General features: G+C 41.4%; 1 protein-coding gene across 1 annotated transcript in view; it reads right to left on the bottom strand.

The window, feature by feature from the left end:
* The window catches only part of LOC140738050 (coiled-coil domain-containing protein 158-like), a 165,208-nt gene that overhangs the window by 121,363 nt on the left and 25,519 nt on the right, over positions 1–18,326 (bottom strand). Inside the window, exons 4-7 of the mRNA XM_073065054.1 lie at positions 11,386–11,549; positions 10,884–11,080; positions 10,038–10,141; positions 1,428–1,563 (exon numbers count right to left, since the gene is read on the bottom strand). Of these exons, the coding sequence (XP_072921155.1) occupies positions 1,428–1,563; positions 10,038–10,141; positions 10,884–11,080; positions 11,386–11,549 (601 nt within the window). The remainder of the gene's footprint in view (positions 1–1,427; positions 1,564–10,037; positions 10,142–10,883; positions 11,081–11,385; positions 11,550–18,326) is intronic.

Below are 18,326 nucleotides of genomic sequence, written 5' to 3'. Positions count from 1 at the left end.
GCCCCAAAGTAGGGGGAGTGGTTCCTCGGAGTGGAAGACCATGACAGAATACAGATTAGTGTTATCAGTAGCGTAATGGAACCTGATATCTGTATGTTTCTTTTCTATGGGGCAGTAATTATGAACAAAGTTCAAAGTGCATTTATTATCAAAGTACATATACTATATACCACCTCGAGATTTGTTTCCTAACTGGCAGCCACAGAACAAAGTAACCCAAGAGAACGCACTAAAAATAAAAGGCTGTCAAATATCCAACGTGCTGAAAAGTGTGCAAACGATAAAAGCAAGTAACATTCAGAACTAAAGTTTACAAAGTGAGTCCACAGCCGCGAAGCCCGTTCTCACAGCCGCGAAGCCCGTTCTCACAGCCGTTTCAGGAGCCTGTTTGTTATAGGCCACAGCCTCAGTTCAGCACATGAGTAAACCTCATGGAGCAATGAGGTGAACCAGCCCATCCCACGCCTCCCACCCCAACACCCTGACCTCTTTCAACCTGGCGTGGTGCTTAAATCATCCAAATCTTGGATCGCTCCTTGTTCTCAGACTCGGGCCCCACTTCCTCGATTCGACTCATTCCCAACCTTTCCAATTCTAGCCTAGAACCATCTAACCTCTGGTTTTTCCTTGCTCTCCTGCCCAGGACCCGCCGCCTCGACTCTGCCTTGCCTAAGCTCTCCTCGGCTTGGTTCTGCCACATCAAATCTCCTCCAAGTCTGCTCCAAAAATGGCCAAAAAATTGGCTCATTCCCTGCTCTCAGGCCCTGGCCCCACCACCTTGATTTGGCCCGTAAACACAACACTGCAGCCTTCCTGTACCTTTGAGACTTCAGTTCAGCTCAACTCTGAAAGCGAAGTTACAGGCTACTGATTGCCAAAAAAAAATTATTAATAAAGTAGTTTGTAGTTTTATTTGCTACCAGCAAGTTGACACTGTGCTTCACCAGCATCGTCTTAAACCGTTAGGATGTATCCCTATCCAACTCATCCTACACAGATGAATTGGATAGAGGTCAATTCTTGGGGCAGATTAGTTTCTGTGCAGGGCCCAGACAATAAGCCACAGCTGGAAATATTAATAAGGGTAGAAACATTAATGCATTTTCGTGGTGAAAGTGAGGACCATGCTTTCAGTGTGTTCTAACTCGGACTAGTAACGGATTGGAAACAGGTACCAGCCAAGTACAGCAGTTCTATCAGAATCACTATGAATCAATAACACTAGACAATGACTCACTAAACCGAATCTTCCTTTGAGATAGGAAATGTCAGCATCTGTGTCCTTCAGCACTTTATTCACAGATGTACCCAAGTTCTGGGTGTGAAGGTTGGATATAGTTTCATGTTTATATATTTTCCTGCCTGTACGGTTCTCATAATGTATCAATGGTTGATGGATTTCAATTAAAAGTATCATAAACATGTACCTTTTTCTTCAGTTGCTCGATTTGAGTATTAGTACCCTGAACAGTTTCATCTCGCATGCGGTTAACAGTTTCCAACTCTTGCACTGTGCTATGCAGCTTGGATATCAATACTCCTTGGTTTTGGCTTTCTTTTAACCTGAAATACAACAAATATTCACTGAACAATAACCAGTGCATGGCTCCATACATTCTCAGACTATCTGAGCCTGTTAGCAGAGCTGTTATTTATTTATCATCCTTTGAGAAGATGGTGAGGAGTTATCCACTTGAATTATCACAAGTCAGTCTAGTGGAGATACTCCCACAATTTGTAGAGGAGGAACCTGCAGACTTTAGAGCCAATGATGGTGAAGAAACAGCAATATACATATTTCAAAGACAGAAGGGTGTGTAACTTAGAGGGGGACCTGCAAGTAGTGGTGTTCCCACACACAAGAGGCCCTTGTCTCTCTTGCCAGTTGAGGTAATTATTTTAAGAGGTACTATTAGAGTAGTGGAATTGAGGAAATTGGGCTACAACCAACAATATTGTGGTAGAAGGAATGAATGATAATTCTCATGGATGGAGCACAAATTAAAACAGCTGGTTTGTGCTGCATTTTATGGAGCTGCACTCATCTAAGCAAATAGGGAGTATTCTATTACACTCTTGAAATGTGTCTTTGCAGTAGTATAAAGGCTTTGGATGATATACACAACCTTTGATCTGATCTTGCAGCCACTTTTCTTATGTGGCTAGTCTAGCTGAGTTTCTGGTTAATTATGAACGCTGGATTGATGGTAAGGGAAATGGGTGATGTTAATGCCACTAATTATTAAATGCTTCAACTTTTTTGTGTCCGGCAGTTTTGTGGCATGAGCACCATTCTCCACTTTAATACCATATCAAAAATTCTGTCTTAGTCTTATAAAGCTGCTTTATTCATTAATAAATAGGAAAAGGAGCGGAAATGTGGAATTGAACAGTATACAATTAATTGTAATTCCATGTTTCCATTCCATTTTCTTTTTATTCATGAATAAAGCACCCTTTTAAGATTTGGACAAAATTTTGGTTGGTATTAAACTGGAGAACAATGTTCATGCCACAAAAAAGCCAGGCACAATAAAGTTTAAGAATGATCCCAACTCCTGACCTTAAGATGGAAGGAAAAATGGTTATGTATGAAGCAGATAAAAATAGTTGAGAATTAAGGACACTGCCCTAATGACATTTGGTAGTGATGTTTAATGTGGTAATAACCACCACAAACAGCTTTCTCTGTACAAGATACCAAGAAAGTGGCCACTGAGTGTGTATCCACTGGATTTTACACACCCAAAGGCTTGTAGTGTGTAAAGCACATGTGTGTAAATTTCAGGAGAACACAAAATATAACAGATTATTAAGTCATCCTTCATGATTAGTCAGCCTGCAGATTAGTCAATGCGCCAGTTACTGAGTAAAGTGCTTTCAGAAAAAATGGGGAAAAAAACAATCGGAAGTCCTTTTACCAAAGCTAAAGGTTTAAGGTGAAGGATCCGTCACACTAACCTTATTCAGCCGGCCCTATCTTCCTCCAAATCAGAGTACAAGACATGATGATGAGCCTCAATCACAAAATGAAATCAGAAACGTGGCTAGCATTAGACCCACAAAAAGCATCTGGCCCAGACTGTGTACGTGACTGAGTACTGAAGACCTGTGCTAATCAAATGACTGGAGTGTTTACTGACATATTTAACCTCTCGCTTCAACAGTCTGGGGTACCCACCTGCTTCAAGCAGACTTCAATCATACCAGTGCCCAAGAAGAACATGATAACCTGCCTCAATGACTATTGTCCAGTCGTATTTACATCCATTGTGATGAAGTGCTTTGAGCATATTAACTTCAGCTTGAGGAGTGACTTGAAACCACAGCAATTTGTCTACCAACACAACAGATAAACAGCAGAAGCCATTTCAATAGCTCTTCACTCATCTCTGAAACATCTGGAGCATGAAAACGCATACATCAGGAAGCCTTTCATTGATTACAGCCCAGACCTTGGCCTTGAATGCTCCTTGTGTAAATGGATCCTTGATTTCCTCATTTGCAGACCTCAGCCAGTTCGGATTGTCAACAACATCTCCTTCACAATCTCCATCAGCACAGGTGCACTAAAAGGCTGTATGCTTAACTCACTGCTCTACTCGCTTTATACCTATGAATGTGAGGGTAAATATAGCTCCAATGCTAAATTTGTCTATAGACAACACCACTGTTGTTGGCCATATCAAAGGTGGTAATGAAATGGAATATATGGGGGGGGGGGGGTGAAAAACTAGATGAATGGTGCTACAACAACCACATCTCACTCAACTTCAGCAAAACCGAACAGCTGATTATTGAGTATAAGAGGAAGAAACCAGAGGTCCATGCTAATCCTCATCAGAGGGTTGGAACTTAACTCCTTGGTGTTATCATTTCAGTGAATCTGGCCTGCAATTAGCAAAGAAGTACCATTACAAAGAAGGTACAGCAGCATCTCTACTTTGCACAGATTCTAAAACTGTGACAAATTTCCATAAGTGCACATTGGAGAGTATCCTTACTGGTTACATCCTGGCTTGGTATGGAAACACCAATGCCCAAGAACAGAGAAGTCTACAAAAATAGTGGACACAGCCAGTCCATCACAGGAAAAGCCTACCCTACCATAAGCAAATCTGCAAAGAGCACTACATCCATTACAAACGACCACTGCCATCCAGGCTATGCTCTCTTCTTGCTGTAGCCATCAGAAAGGAGGTAGAAGGTATTGGAGCCTTCGGTCCCACACCATATGGTTGAGAAGCAGTAGTTATTACCTTTTAACCAGGCTCCTGAACAAGTGTGAATAATTACACTCCCCTCAACTCTGAACTGATTCCACAACCTATGGGCTCACTTCAAGGACTCTACAACTCAATTTCTCAGGTTTACTTTTTTATTTATTGTATTTGCAGTTTGTCTTCTATTGCACATTGGTTGTTTGTCAACCTTTGTTTGTGTGTAGTTTTTTCATTGATTCTATTGTATTTCTTTGTTCTACTATGAATACCTGCAAGAAAATGAATCTCAAGGTAGTATATGGTGATATATACGTACTCTGATAATACATTTACTTTGAACTTTTGAACTAAAAAGATTTTACAGTAATTTTTGTATTTTTGGGGGGGGCATATTTCACAGATTAAGATGTTGTGGTGACCCACTTTCCAGCGCACTTGAACCGGCTCACAAAATGGCGCGCGCCGGCAGAGAGGCCGGCCCCAAAAAGGGCGCCAGGCTTTCTTCACCAGCAAGGGGAAAAGGGACTGTGAATATGCATTCCCGCCCGGGGAGGGTGGAAACAGGAAGGCTTAAAAGAGAGGCCGCGAAGTTTGAATAAATCTTTTTACGCAACTGCAACTCACCGTCTGCGTGTCGTTATTCCAGTGCTGTGTGTAGCACACCACTACAATGTTGTCAAAAATCACAGAAAACCAATCATTGTTTGGTAACAAAGTGTATCTTCAAATTATTGTATCTTCATTTAAACAATTAGTTTTTACCTGGTTACAGATTTAGAATCTAGAAACGGATTACATATTTTTCACCTGGTGCACTAAAACTTCATTGCCTGGTGCACTTGTGTAAAATCAGACATCCAGAAAGATCACAAGAATTGATTACCAACAACACATACAAAATTCTGGAGGAACTTGGCTGGTCAGGTAGCAGCTATGCAGAGATATAAACAGCCGATGTTTCAGGCTGACACCTTTCATCAGGACTGGAAAGGAAGGGGGAAGAAGCCAGAAAAAGAAAGTCAGGAGAGGGGAAGGAGTACAAGCTGGCAGGTGATAGGTGAAACCAGGTGAGGGGGAAGGTGGGTGGGTGGAGGAAAGGGGATGAAATGAGAAGCTGGGAGGTGATAGGTTGAAGAGATAAAGGGCTGAAGAAGGAGGAATTTGATAGAGGAGGACAACGGACCAGGGAGAAAGGTAAGGAGGAGGGGTATCAGAGGGAAGTGATGGACAGGTGAGAAGACAACGGATAAGAGGGAAGCCAGAATGGAGAATGGAAAAGGAGAGAAGGGGAGTGGTAGAAATTACCAAATGTTAGAGAAATTGCTATTCTTGCCATCATGTTGGAGGCTACCCAGAAGGAATATGAGATGTAGGGGAGGCAGACTCGAAGGTGAAGTGCCACCTCACCTGGAAGACCTGTTTGGGGCACTAAATGATAGCAAAGGAGGAAATGTAGGTGCAGATGTAGCACTTCTCCCACTTGCAGAGATAAATGCTAGGAGGGAAATCAGTGGAAAGGGTCGAATGACAAAAGAATCATGTAGAGAACAAGGAAAATAAGTTTTAGTGGTAGGATCCTATTGAAGGTGCATTTACAGAGAATGATGTGCTGGATGCAGAGGCTCGTGGGGTGGTAGATAAGGACACAGGCAACCCTACACCTGTTATGGCAGCGGGAAGATGGGTGAGGCCGATGTCCAGAAAATAGAGGAGATGCAGGTGAGAGCAGCATCGACAGTGGAGGAAGGGAAACCCCATTCTTTGAAGAAGGACATCTCAGATGTTCCGGAATGGAAAGACTCATCCTAAGAACAGATGGAGTGGACACAGAGAAACTGAGAAAAGTGAAAGTGGGAAGAAACAGGGTCAAGATAGCTGTGAGAGTCAGTGGGTTTATAAAAGATATGAATAACAATCTGTCTCTAGAGGTGGAGACAAAGAAATTGAGAAAGGGGAGAAATGTGTCCGAGATGCTTACAAGCAAATTAAGCAACAGCACTGCAATAGTTACCACCTTAAAAGGTGCACTAAACTGCAACCTGTATGTCCTGGAAGGAGAAGCATCGCCATATTTTTAAATGCAGCTTCAGTCACTTCACTGTGTAGCACACAATCGAGATTACCAGACCTTAATTGCACAATCATCAAGGCAACCAGACTCTGGAAGCACATTGGCTCCCACAGGAGAAGGAAGCAGCCTTTACGCTTCTGATGTCTGGTTGCCAAGGTGAGGATCTTCTCTATTGTGTTGATGGCAGTGCCTCCTCCCACACCATTGGCTACCCTCCGAGAGTCAGGTGCCACAACCAGCCCCACACTTGGGCTACCCACAGAATAATAGTGGTACCAAACATTACATAATTTTATCATTAACAACAAAAAGCACTTAATGTTTTGAGCACAGATTGATCACTTTGAAATGTGCATTAACAGTCTTCAATGAGTTTTGGAGGTGCTTTGCAAAGTGTCATAATGTCAACAGAGTATCTTTGAGCAGTATCTGTTCAGTGAGAATAATTTTCAGGATCAGAATCAGATTCAGCATTACTTAACTGCCAATATGTGAAACAAACCAGAATTGATTATGGTTCGGTGCTAAGCATAAAACACAGGACAAAGCTCCACACAAAATGCAGAAGGAACTCAGCAGGTCCGATAAGGTCCAAAATGACGACTGCTTATTCATTTCCATAGATGCTGCCTGGCCTGCTGATGGACTTAAGATAGGTGAACATCAAACATTCAAAGGTTTTCATAACTACCAAATTCAGAATGACTGGACTATAATCATTAAGGCTAGTGATCTTGTCTTTGTTGGGAACTGGAATGATTGTAGCAACTTTAAAGCAACTTTCTAAGGCTGAGCCTCCATTTATGTCTCAGGAGAATGAAATGCATACTGCCTGATTACATCATTAAGTGTACATCTGATTATATAAAAAAACATTAAACAAAGATTAAGACTGTGAAGTGCCCGGTCAAATTTGGCAATTGGTGTAGTGTCATCCAGAAATCATTGCTAACACAAGTTATTCTGCATAGAATTGATACTGGATCTTACTGCACTAAAACACAAATTAGTGCTGAACTGTTTTACAAAAATAGCAGTGCTAATCAAATTATTTTCTGGGCAATAGGTTACATATAACCCTATTACTCAGCACACATAATGGCTTGATAGTTGACAACAGGGTTTTGCTTTGTAAATCAAGCTTTGGTTATAGTGGTAACATTCATTTTGGTCCCCAAAACAGGTAAATTTGGTATTTATGAGTAGAAAGGGGGATGATTAGGATGCTTTCAAAATTATTTAGAAAGCTGAATGCATCATGATCCATTCTATCTGGTTTGTTTCTTTTCAAACTTCAGGTAGTCTGTCTTCCAGTTTTACTTTTTTTCCCCATAAGCAAAATGTAAAGCACTTACTTTCTAATAACCATCTCAAAGCTGTCCAGTTCATGTTTTACCACAATCCACTGAAGTCAATGAGCATCAAGGGAAAAAAGTCAGAAGTCATAACTCGCATAAAGGAAGTTGGACGCAGTTGTTGGAGGTCAATCATTCCAGACCCAGGACTGCAAGGTTTCTTCAGTGTCCTGGGCCCAACCATCTTCAGCTGCTTCAGTAATAAGGTCAGAAATTGGGATGCTCACTGATGAAAGCCAAATTGTTCAATCTTTCCCAACTCCTCAGAGATTGAATCATGCATGTAGAAAACCTGAACGTTTAAGAATGAGGTGACTAGTGGTAAGTAACATCCCACCACAAAACTTCCAGCCAATGGCCAACTTCAACAAGATTGTGTCATCAACAACCTGAACTATTGCCCAGATATAGAATTGGATCACTCACATAAATACAATGACTAAGAGAGGAGGTCTAACGGCCTGTCCCAAGTGACTCAAGTCTTTTCATCCTGAAGCCTTTGCACCAATAGCAAGGTACAGGTTAGGACCCAATTGGAAGGCCTCCACTTTCTGTACAAGTATATGTGTAAAAACAAGAAGAAAAATTTGCAGAAGGTATGAGGGTTACAATTTATTGCTCATTCTTAGCCTTGACCCCACTATCACTTCTGCACACCGGCAGTCAGTTTGATTAGTACTACCTGAAATGTTAATTTTCTGCACTACTGATGCATATGGCTGCAGAATATTCCATTTACAAAGTGTAATACAAGTCTATTTAGTTATGCAATGGTCTGTAGCGTTCATCACTAATGTATGACATGGGCATGGGAAAATCACTATCTGCAAGATCAGCACCGTCCTGAACACTTCCTCGAGCAATTGCGGAATGGCAATAAATGCTGTTTTGCCAGCAACACCCACATCTTAAATGAGTAAGTGGATAAATGAACAAATAAATGCATAGTTGGATAGACAGATACATACAGTATCATGCAAAAGTCTTTGCTGTATTAATTTCAACAACAACCAGTCTTCAGATCTGAATGTGGATTGTAGACTGAGTTTAAAATGCAGCTCAGAACAATGGTGTTCTTTGAGCTGTAGACTGAGGTCAATTGCAAACCAAGAAACATCACACTGATATGAGATGTCTGCATATGCATGAATGCAGCTCAGAGACAACAGTGATTAACATTCATTTTGGGTGTCTGGAGTGTTGATATAAAGATCTAAGTGTTTGAAAATTATATGTAATTCAAAGGAAGCATTGTGGACACGTTGTAACAATAGAATTATCCTACCATTACCTTTCATCTTTAGCATATAAAAATGCCATGTAATATTGGATCAGGCAGCCTCTTCTAAGAATGTCTGCAATATGATGCCTGCTTGTATGCTGAATAAAGATTTCTATATCACCAGCTTAAGTGCCTCCCGATGATTTTGATCACATTCACAACATTATATATAGCCAGAGTGCCTAAAACTTTTGCACAGTACTATTGTAATTTTGGGTATTGCATTGTACTGTTGCTGCAAAAAAGTCATTACATATATGAGCAATGATAAACCTGATTCTGATATGGGTTTCTATTGTGGAATGGGAGTGGGAAGGGGATAGGGAGAGAGGAATCATGGTTGAGAAAAAGGGATGGGAGAGGGGAGGGAGTGGGAAGCACCAGAGAGGACATTCTGTCATGATCAGTAAACCAATTGCTTGGAATGAAATGACCTTGCCTGGTGGCTCAGGGCTGAATATATCTGCACCTGCAACAACCCCCCTCCCCGCCACCTGGCCCACACCCCTCCCGTGGCGCTCCACCGTCACCATTCCCAACATACTTTGCTCCCATCAGGTTTACAAACTCGTTCTCTGCTCCACGTTGACAAATACAGTGCTGTGCAAAAGTCATGGGCGCAATACTGCAGGCAGACAGAAAGGCAGCAAATGAATGAATAATACAATGAAGGCAGTTAATGGTCCTCTCACTGTCATGAGAAGAATTTCTGCTTTTATGGGTTAATGTGCCTCAGCTGTTTCAATGGTCAAAGTGCTCTACACAGTGCAGATTTACACATGGATTTACACAGTGAAATTGTTTGATCTGCTGTTTTCTTATATATTAATTCATGGGACGTAGATGTCACTGGCAGCAGTACATCACCAACTAATCTTGAACAGAAGGAGCCACTAAGAATAAACGATGATGACAATGTGTTTTAAGATGGACAGACAGGAATTAAGGAGTAAAAGCAAGTAATTAAATATGTTATGGAAATGGAGAATTAAATTAAATTTGCCATTAATCCTATAGACGTGAAGCAATTAAGGAAGAAAAATAGGAAGAAATCCAAATAAATTCTTTAATTGGATTCATTGAAAGTAATTTGGGTCAGCACTTACTTGAGATTCATCAAGCTATCTCTTTCTGACTGTAATTCTTGTAATTTAGATTGTAGATCTATCACAGATTGTTGAATATTATCCTTTGACTGCTCATGATCTCCCTGCAAAGAGGAAGGAAGTGAGTATGTTGCAGTCTGTCAAATTTATTTTACATTTTCTAAAGCTCAATATAAGAAAATGCAGCATTAAATGAAAAATCACTGAGCCATAAAATTCAATGCTCAAGATGTCCTTAATTATATTCCTGGATTTAATCATTGTTAAAATCTTGCTTTGAATACTGTATAATATTCTTTAAGTTTTACAAAATATTTTGATTTTAAGCCTATTCGATGAAAATTTTATGTCTGGAAATATGAGGACAAACTTGGAGAATGCACTGAGGCCTCGTTTTATTGCTTTCTCCTAGTTTGTGGTGGTCGTGACCACACAGTACTCCGTGATGATACTCTCACAATGGATGATGCCACAATAATGACTGACTAATAATGGTGCTTTGTAAACTGCACTATCTGAATAAACATAAAAAGATTTAAAAAATCATGATTGCAGGAACAATTTTTTCAAGAGCATGTCTACTGTGCTTACCAGAAAGCAGAAGCAATATTCTTTAAATCCCTGGGTACCATGACCAGCTCCAGTTAGGTCTGGTATTAAAGCATCATCCACCCATTTATACAACCACGGAATACAGAACTGTGCCAAGGGTAGTTGACACAGTGTTTCTACCAATATGCCATTTTTGTCTGTAATTTCACTTCAATTGAACATACAAACATAAGGCTTCTTGGTTCTTCAACATTCAATAAGATTGTTGCAGTTCACTAGCGTAGATCTATTTACCTCATTTACACAGTCCTCCAGTGACTTCTCAACAATTGGTGTACCAGAGGATGGACTGCTCTTCCTGGATATAACAACATCCACATCATATTTAGTAGTCTGTGGAAATCTGCGACGAGGTGTTTTTGAGATAGAAGTCTGAAGTATTGAGCTCCGATAAGGAGATCGTACATTTGGAAAGACCGCAGTAAAAGATCCTGGAACAACAATTTTAAAACACTTTAACAAAATAATAATTTCATACTCCCTATAATCAAAACTTAGAATTCAAAATTTATCGCAATGCTAACATAAGAAACGCATGGTTTTTTTGTTTAGGATGTGGGGAAGCCAACAATAATGTTTTGTTAAGACTATGCCTAAGACTCTATTGTTCTATAATCCATGTTACTCAGAGGAGTGCCCTTACACCAAAATGATGCATGAACAGTATATCCAATGTAAAGTAACAGCCTAAACATCAGCACTACATCTTCACAGGACTCTGCATGGGTGTACTTACGGTTCATTTTGAGTTTGTCGTTGTGGTTAGTTGAGATTTCATCGAGACTGCAACTTCTACCCTCATTAAACGTCAGGCTACATTTGTCCATTGTTAACTTGGTAGCAAACTCTAACTCTTCCTGAAGTTTCTTTGTTTCTTTTGTATGTCTTTCTAGTTCTTTCCTGCAGATAAATGGACAAATTAATTCATATTTAATTCTTGATACAAAAATTCATTATAAAGTTGTTGCCCATTAAGTACCGTAGATGCCGGATTATAAGCCGCTACTCTTTTCCCACGCTTTGAACAGCTTTGAACACTGCGGCTTTTACTACGGTGCGGCTAATGCATGGTTTTTTTTCATGCCGCCAAAAACATTTTGCCTCGTAACAGTAGACCAATAAAATTGATGAGTAGTTCACAGAGGTCCAATGAAATTGTACGATAAATCAAGCGCACTTTCACAATTAAATTATTGTAAATCAGTCATTTGTACTCACCTTCATCAACATGGAAAACACTCGAAGAAAAGCATTGTGCTGCCTTTTTGGCAGTTATTTAGTTTATAATATTTTCGCTTAGTAATTCATTTGTTAGTATTTTCTAGTTAAAGTTAGAAGTGTTTTAACTATATTTGTTTTCTGTACTACATCCCGGGATGCTATGACTTCACATCCGGTTTCGCCGTGTCTTGTGGGAAATACCGGTTTGCGATAAACGGAAAGGTGGGGGGAGCGCATTAGACGAGCGCATTAGACCCGCGCGAGAACGCTGCTTTTAAGTTAAAGGCGATCAATAACTTTTCCTGGTAGGCTGCAGTATATATATTTTTTTACCAGTCGTTAGGAGATATTGGAATGTTGTTCGTGCACTGTTCAGTAAAAAAGTATACGCAACGTAATTTGTGTGTTACCGATACGTATGTATATTTAAAAGTAGCCATGTTACAGGCACGGTTCGAAAAAAAGCATTTGCAATATGTATTTGTTTATGTTACCATACGGATTTAATTATAAGTTAAAAAATCCTCACGTGTAATATCTTTCTGTGTAAATATCTCATATTACAACGTGGGACACCTGCGGCTTAAAATCCGGTGCGGCTTGTACAAGTACAAAATTGATTTTCTTTCTAAAATTAGAGCCTGCGGCCTTTAATCAGGTGCGCTCTGTAGTACGGAATCTACGGTACTTGTTATGGATAAATCAGTACTAATTAAATAAAGATTATTCTGCTTATATTGACAATAGCAAATACAGTAATGGGATGCCAGCTGGTGGCATAATGGCATCAGCGCCAGACTCCCGAGTTCGAATCCAAGTCGGGCCACCCCCGAGCACGCTTTCCATCCATGCTGGGTTGAGTGTCAAGCTAGCCACTCGGCCTCACAAAAAATACAAGGGTCGAGTCAGGAACGTTCATATCATGACCCGGTTAATCCGAAAGGAGACCAATCCTGACACCACACGCCAGACAAGAATGGCTGACTGTCTGGTGCGACACGCTAAAATAAGGGGCTGGAAAACTGAATATAATATTATACTGGTACTTTATAAAGCCTCAAAATTACATCCTTGCTTTTATATTGTAGTCCTCTCGAAATAAATGCTAACATCGCATTTGTCTTTAGGATATCCTGCATAAGTACTCCCAAGTCCCTTTGCACCTCAGTTTTTGTATTTTCTCTACATATAGAAAATAGTCAAGCCTTTCCAGATCTTCTACCAAAGTGCATGGCCAGACACTTCTCGACACTGTATTCTATCCGCCACTTCTTTGCCTATTCTCTTAATCTGTCTAAATCCTTCTGTAGACTCTCTAGTTCCTCAAAATTACCTGCCCCTCCACTATCTTCGCATCGTACACAAATATGGCCACAAGGCCATCAATTCTGTCATCCAAATCATTGATATATAGCGTAAAAAGATGCAGTCTCAACACAGGCCCCTGTAAAACACCACTAGTCGCCAGCAGCCAACCAGAAGGGCTCCCTTTATTCCCACCCTGTGCCACCTGCCAATCAGTCAATGCTCTCTCCATGCTAGTATCTTTCCTGTAATACCATGGGCTCTTAATCTGTTAAGCCTCATGTATGGCACCATGTCAAAGGCCTTCTGAAAATCCAGGTACAAAACATCAACTGATTCTCCTTTGTCTACCCTGCTTGTTACTTCTTCCAAGAATCCCAACAGATTTGTAGGCAAGATTTTCCCTTGAGGAAACCATGCTGACAATGGCCTATTTTATCATGTGTCTCCAAATACCCCAAAACCACATCTTTAAAAATCAACTCCAACATCTTTCCAACCACTGAGATCAGACGAACTGGCTATAATCCTTTCTTCTGCCTCTCTCCCTTCTTGAAGAGTGGAGTGACATTTGCAATTTTTCAATCCTCCAGAACCATACTAGAATCACTAGATACTTTAAAGATAATTACTAATGCTTCCAATCTTCAGCCATCTCTTTCAGGACCCTGGGGTGTACACCATCTGGTCCAGGTGACATCTACCTTCAGACCTTTCAGTTTCCCCGCGAACCTTCTCCCTAGTAATGGCAACATCACACACTTTCGCCCCCTGACATTCTCGAACTTCTGGCACAGCGAAGACTGATGCAAAATACTTATTCAGCTCATCTGCCATTTCCTTGTCCCCGATCACTAGCTCTCCAGCCTCATTTTCCAGCAGTCTGATATCTACACTTGCCTTTCTTTTACACTTGATGTATCTGAAGAAACTCTTTAATACTACTGTCCATCCTGACTAAGGGTCTCGGCCCGAAACGTCGACAGTGCTTCTCTCTATAGTTGCTGCCCGGCCTGCTGTGTTCCACCAGCATTTTGTGTGTGTTGCTTTAATACTACTGGCCAGCTTACTTTTGCATTCTATCCTTATTGATTTGTTTTTAGTTGCCTTCTGTTGGGTCTTTTAAAGCTTCCCAATCCTCCAACTTCCCACTAATTTTTAACTCTGTTATACTCTTTGGCTTCTAAGTTGGCTTTGACTTCTCATCAGCCATGGTTGTGTCATCCTGCCTTTAGAATACTTCTTCCTCTTTGGGATGTATATATCTTCTGCCTTCCGAATTACTCCCAGAAAGTCCAGCAAGTCTGTAGTCATTCCTGCCAATGCTCTTTTCCAGTCAACTCTGTCTAACTCCTGTCTCATGCATCTGTAATTCCCTTTACTATAATACTGATACATCTGACTTCAGCATCTCATTTTCAAATTGCAGGGTGAATTCTATCATATTATGATCACTGACCCTCTAAGGGTTCTTTTGCCTTAACCTCTCTAATTAATTCCAATTCATTGCACAACACCCAGTCCAGAACAGGCAATCCCAGTTCAGAATAGCCGATCCCTTAGTGGGCTCAACCACAAGCTGCTCTGTAAAGCTACCTCGTAGGCATTCTAGAAATTTACATCTTGGGATTCAGAATGAACCTGATTTTTCTAATCTACCTGCTTATTGAAATTCCTCATGACCATTGCAACTTTTTCCTTTTGGGATGCATTTTCTATCTCCAGTTGACAGCAATTTTACCCTATCATCAGCCTCTCCTTGGTAACAGTCTCACTGGACACTGCCTCTGTTTGTAAACCAACTAACTACCTTAACCTCAGCACTATCACTCCAGTTCCAATCCTCCTGCTAAGTTAGTTTTAATCCTCTGGAACAGCTCTAGCAAACCTGAACTAAAAGATCGTTTAGTTCCACCTGACATGCGTTTAGAGCTTCTGTTTAAAGAGTGGCTGCCTTGATGATGCTACACTAAATATGCTTGCCTCAAATTGCTGACTGGTTTCTGGAGCAGGACTTTACCTTTAGAATAAGTGAAAAAGGCTACAGATATCTGAGATTCATTTCTTCACGTTGCCAGATATTCATTAAAATATCAAATATTTTCTTATTTCTTGTTTTACCTCTCAACTCAATCTTTATTATAATTTCTGATCCTGATTTGATTTTATCATTCATTTCAATTCTCCCTCCTCATTGGAGCTTACTCTGCTTCTCAATTCCTGGATCACAGACTGCTATGCGACTTGAAATCACAGAAATGCAAGAAGTAACAGAAATTTCAACCATGACATATAATCAGAAAGGCAATTTGATTCCACCTTGATAACAAAACTCAACTAACTCATACCACTGACTATCAACTAACCCTCTGCATTGAGAATACTGTCCATATTTTCATCATCACTGGTCTCAACTGCTTAAATGTTTTCCTGGCATATATCCATCACCCAAAAACTCCACCACCTGTGTCCTAAACCATAGCACAACATTCTGCTCACTCATTAACCTTCTGCTGATCAATAAAAAGTTAAGAGCCAATTTGAAATTTTCATTCTTCAGCTCTTCATGACTTTGCCTCTCCCCACCTCCACAACTTTCTGCAATCAAAAAAAATTCCATGAACTTCACTGTAAAATCTCTGGCATGCGTTCCTTTCCGTACATTGTCATTCCATTTTTGGCAGTCTATGGCCTATATTCTAGCAACTTCTCCATATCTTCAACTCTCCCCCCTCCTTTAAGGCCATTCTTTGAACTTTTTTTTTTCTCAAGCTTTCAATTAACCTTATCATATCTTTTCAACTCAGCAGCATTTTTATTGAATTCTCTCTATAGCAAAGGCTCTATATGAATTCATACTGTTATTGTTATTGACATATTTTCCAACGTTCAGCTATCATGATCTAATAGTTTTGAAATCAAAACTTCTGTGCAAGCCTAAACGAGGTTTTGGTTCTGATGCATCACAGCATGTCTATTTTAAAACCAGCGCAGTCAGGGAGAGAAAGTAACAGAAATTGAGGACAGATAGTTGTTATATGTACCGTGTGCTGTGTATGACTATTGGTACTGTGTTTTGCATCTTGGTTCCAAAGGAACACTATTTAATTTGGCTGTATTCATGTGTGGTTGAATGATCATTAACCCTGAACTTGAGCTAAAGTGCAGCAATATTGAACCACTCATGGAAGGCAGCAGGCCAGGCAGCATCTACAGGAAGAAGTACAGTTAATGGTTTGGGCCGAGACCCTTCATCAGAACTAACTGAAAGAAAGATAGTAAGAGATATGAAAGTGGGAGGGGAGGGGGATATCTAAGATGATAGGAGAAGACAGGAGGGGGAGGGATAAAGCTAAGAGCTGGAAAGTTGATTGGCAAAAGGGATACAGAGCTGGAGAAGGGAAAGGATCATGGGACAGGGCCTAAGGAGAAAGAAAGGGGGAGGGGAGCACCAGAGGGAGATGGAGGACAGGCAAGGAGTGATTGTGAGAGGGGCAGAGAGAAAAAAAGGGAGAGAGAAAAAAAGGGAGGGTAATAATAAATAAGGGATGGGGTAAGAAGAGGAGGAGGGGCATCAATGGAAGTTAGAGAAATCAATGTTCATGCCATTAGGTTAGAGGCTACCCAGACAGAATAACAAAATATCAGGTGTTGTTCCTCCAATCTGAGTGTGGCTTCATCTTGGCAGTAGAGGAGGCCATGGATAGATATATCAGAATGGGAATGAGACGTGGAATTAAAATGTGTGGCCACTGGGAGATCCTGCTTTCTCTGGCAGACAGAGCATAGGTGTTCAGCGAAACGATCTCCCAGTCTATGTCGGGTCTCACCAATATATAGAAGGCCGCACCAGGAGCACCGGACGCAGTATACCACACCAGCCAACTCATGGGTGAAGTGTCACCTCACCTGGAAGGACTGCCTGGGGCCCTGAATGGTGGTGAGGGAGGAAGTGTATGGGCAGGTGTAGCACTTGTTCCGCTTACAAGGATAAGTGCCAGGAGGGAGATCGGTGGGAAGGGGTGGGGGGGACGAGTGGACAAGAGAGTCGCATAGGGAGCGATCCCTATGGAAAGCAGAAAGGGGGGGGAGGGAGAGATGTGCTTGGTAGTGGGATCCCGTTGGAGGTGGCGGAAGTTACAGAGGATTATATGTTGGACCCAGAGGCTGGTGAGGTGGTAGGTGAGGACAAGGGGAATCCTATCCCGAGTGGGGTGGCAGGAGGATGGGGTGAGCAGATGTGCGTGAAATGGGAGAGATGCGTTTGAGTTGATGGTGGAGGAAGGGAAGCCCCTTTGTTTAAAAAAGGAAGACATTTCCTTCGTCCTGGGATGAAAAGCCTCATCCTGAGAGCAGATGTGGCGGAGACAGAGAAATTACGAGAAGGAGATGGCATTTTTGCAAGAGACAGGGTGGGAAGAGGAATAGTCCAGGTAGCTGTGAGAGTCCGTAGGCTTATAGTAGATATCAGTAGATAGGCCGTCTCCAGAGATGGAGACAGAAAGATCAAGAAAGGGGAGGGAGGTGTCGGAAATGGACCAGGTAAATTTGAGGGCAGGGTGAAAGTTGGAGGCAAAGTTAATGAAGTCAAGTGCAGGAGGCAGCGCCAATGCAGTCATTGATGTAGCAAAGGAAAAGAGGGGAACGGATACCCATATAGGCTTGGAACATGGACTACTCCACAAAGCCAACAAAAAAGCAGGCATAACTGGGACCCATACGGGTGCCCATGGCTACACCCTTGGTTTGGAGGAAGTGGGAGGAGCCAAAGGAGAAATTATTGAGAGTAAGGACTAATTCCGCTAGACGGAGGAGAGTGGTGATAGAGGGGAGCTGGTTAGGTCTGGAGTCCAAAAAGAAGCGGAGAGCTTTGAGACCTTCCTGGTGGGGTATGGAGGTATATAGGGACTGGACGTCCGTGGTGAAAATAAGGCTGTGGGGGCCAGGGAACTTAAAATCATTGAAAAAATGCAAAGCGTGAGAAGTGTCATGAACATAGGTGGGAAGGGATTGAACAAAGGGGGATAAAACAGTGTCGAAGTAAGCAGAAATTAGTTCAGTGGGGCAGGAGAAAGCTGAGTCAATGGGTCTACCTGGACAGGCAGGTTTGTGGATCTTGGGTAGGAGGTAGAAACAGGAAGTGCGGGGTGT

This window comes from Hemitrygon akajei, chromosome 13 (genome assembly GCF_048418815.1).
Source record: "Hemitrygon akajei chromosome 13, sHemAka1.3, whole genome shotgun sequence".
NCBI classification, from domain to species: domain Eukaryota; kingdom Metazoa; phylum Chordata; class Chondrichthyes; order Myliobatiformes; family Dasyatidae; genus Hemitrygon; species Hemitrygon akajei.
This window is presented reverse-complemented; position numbering and strand designations above follow the sequence as displayed.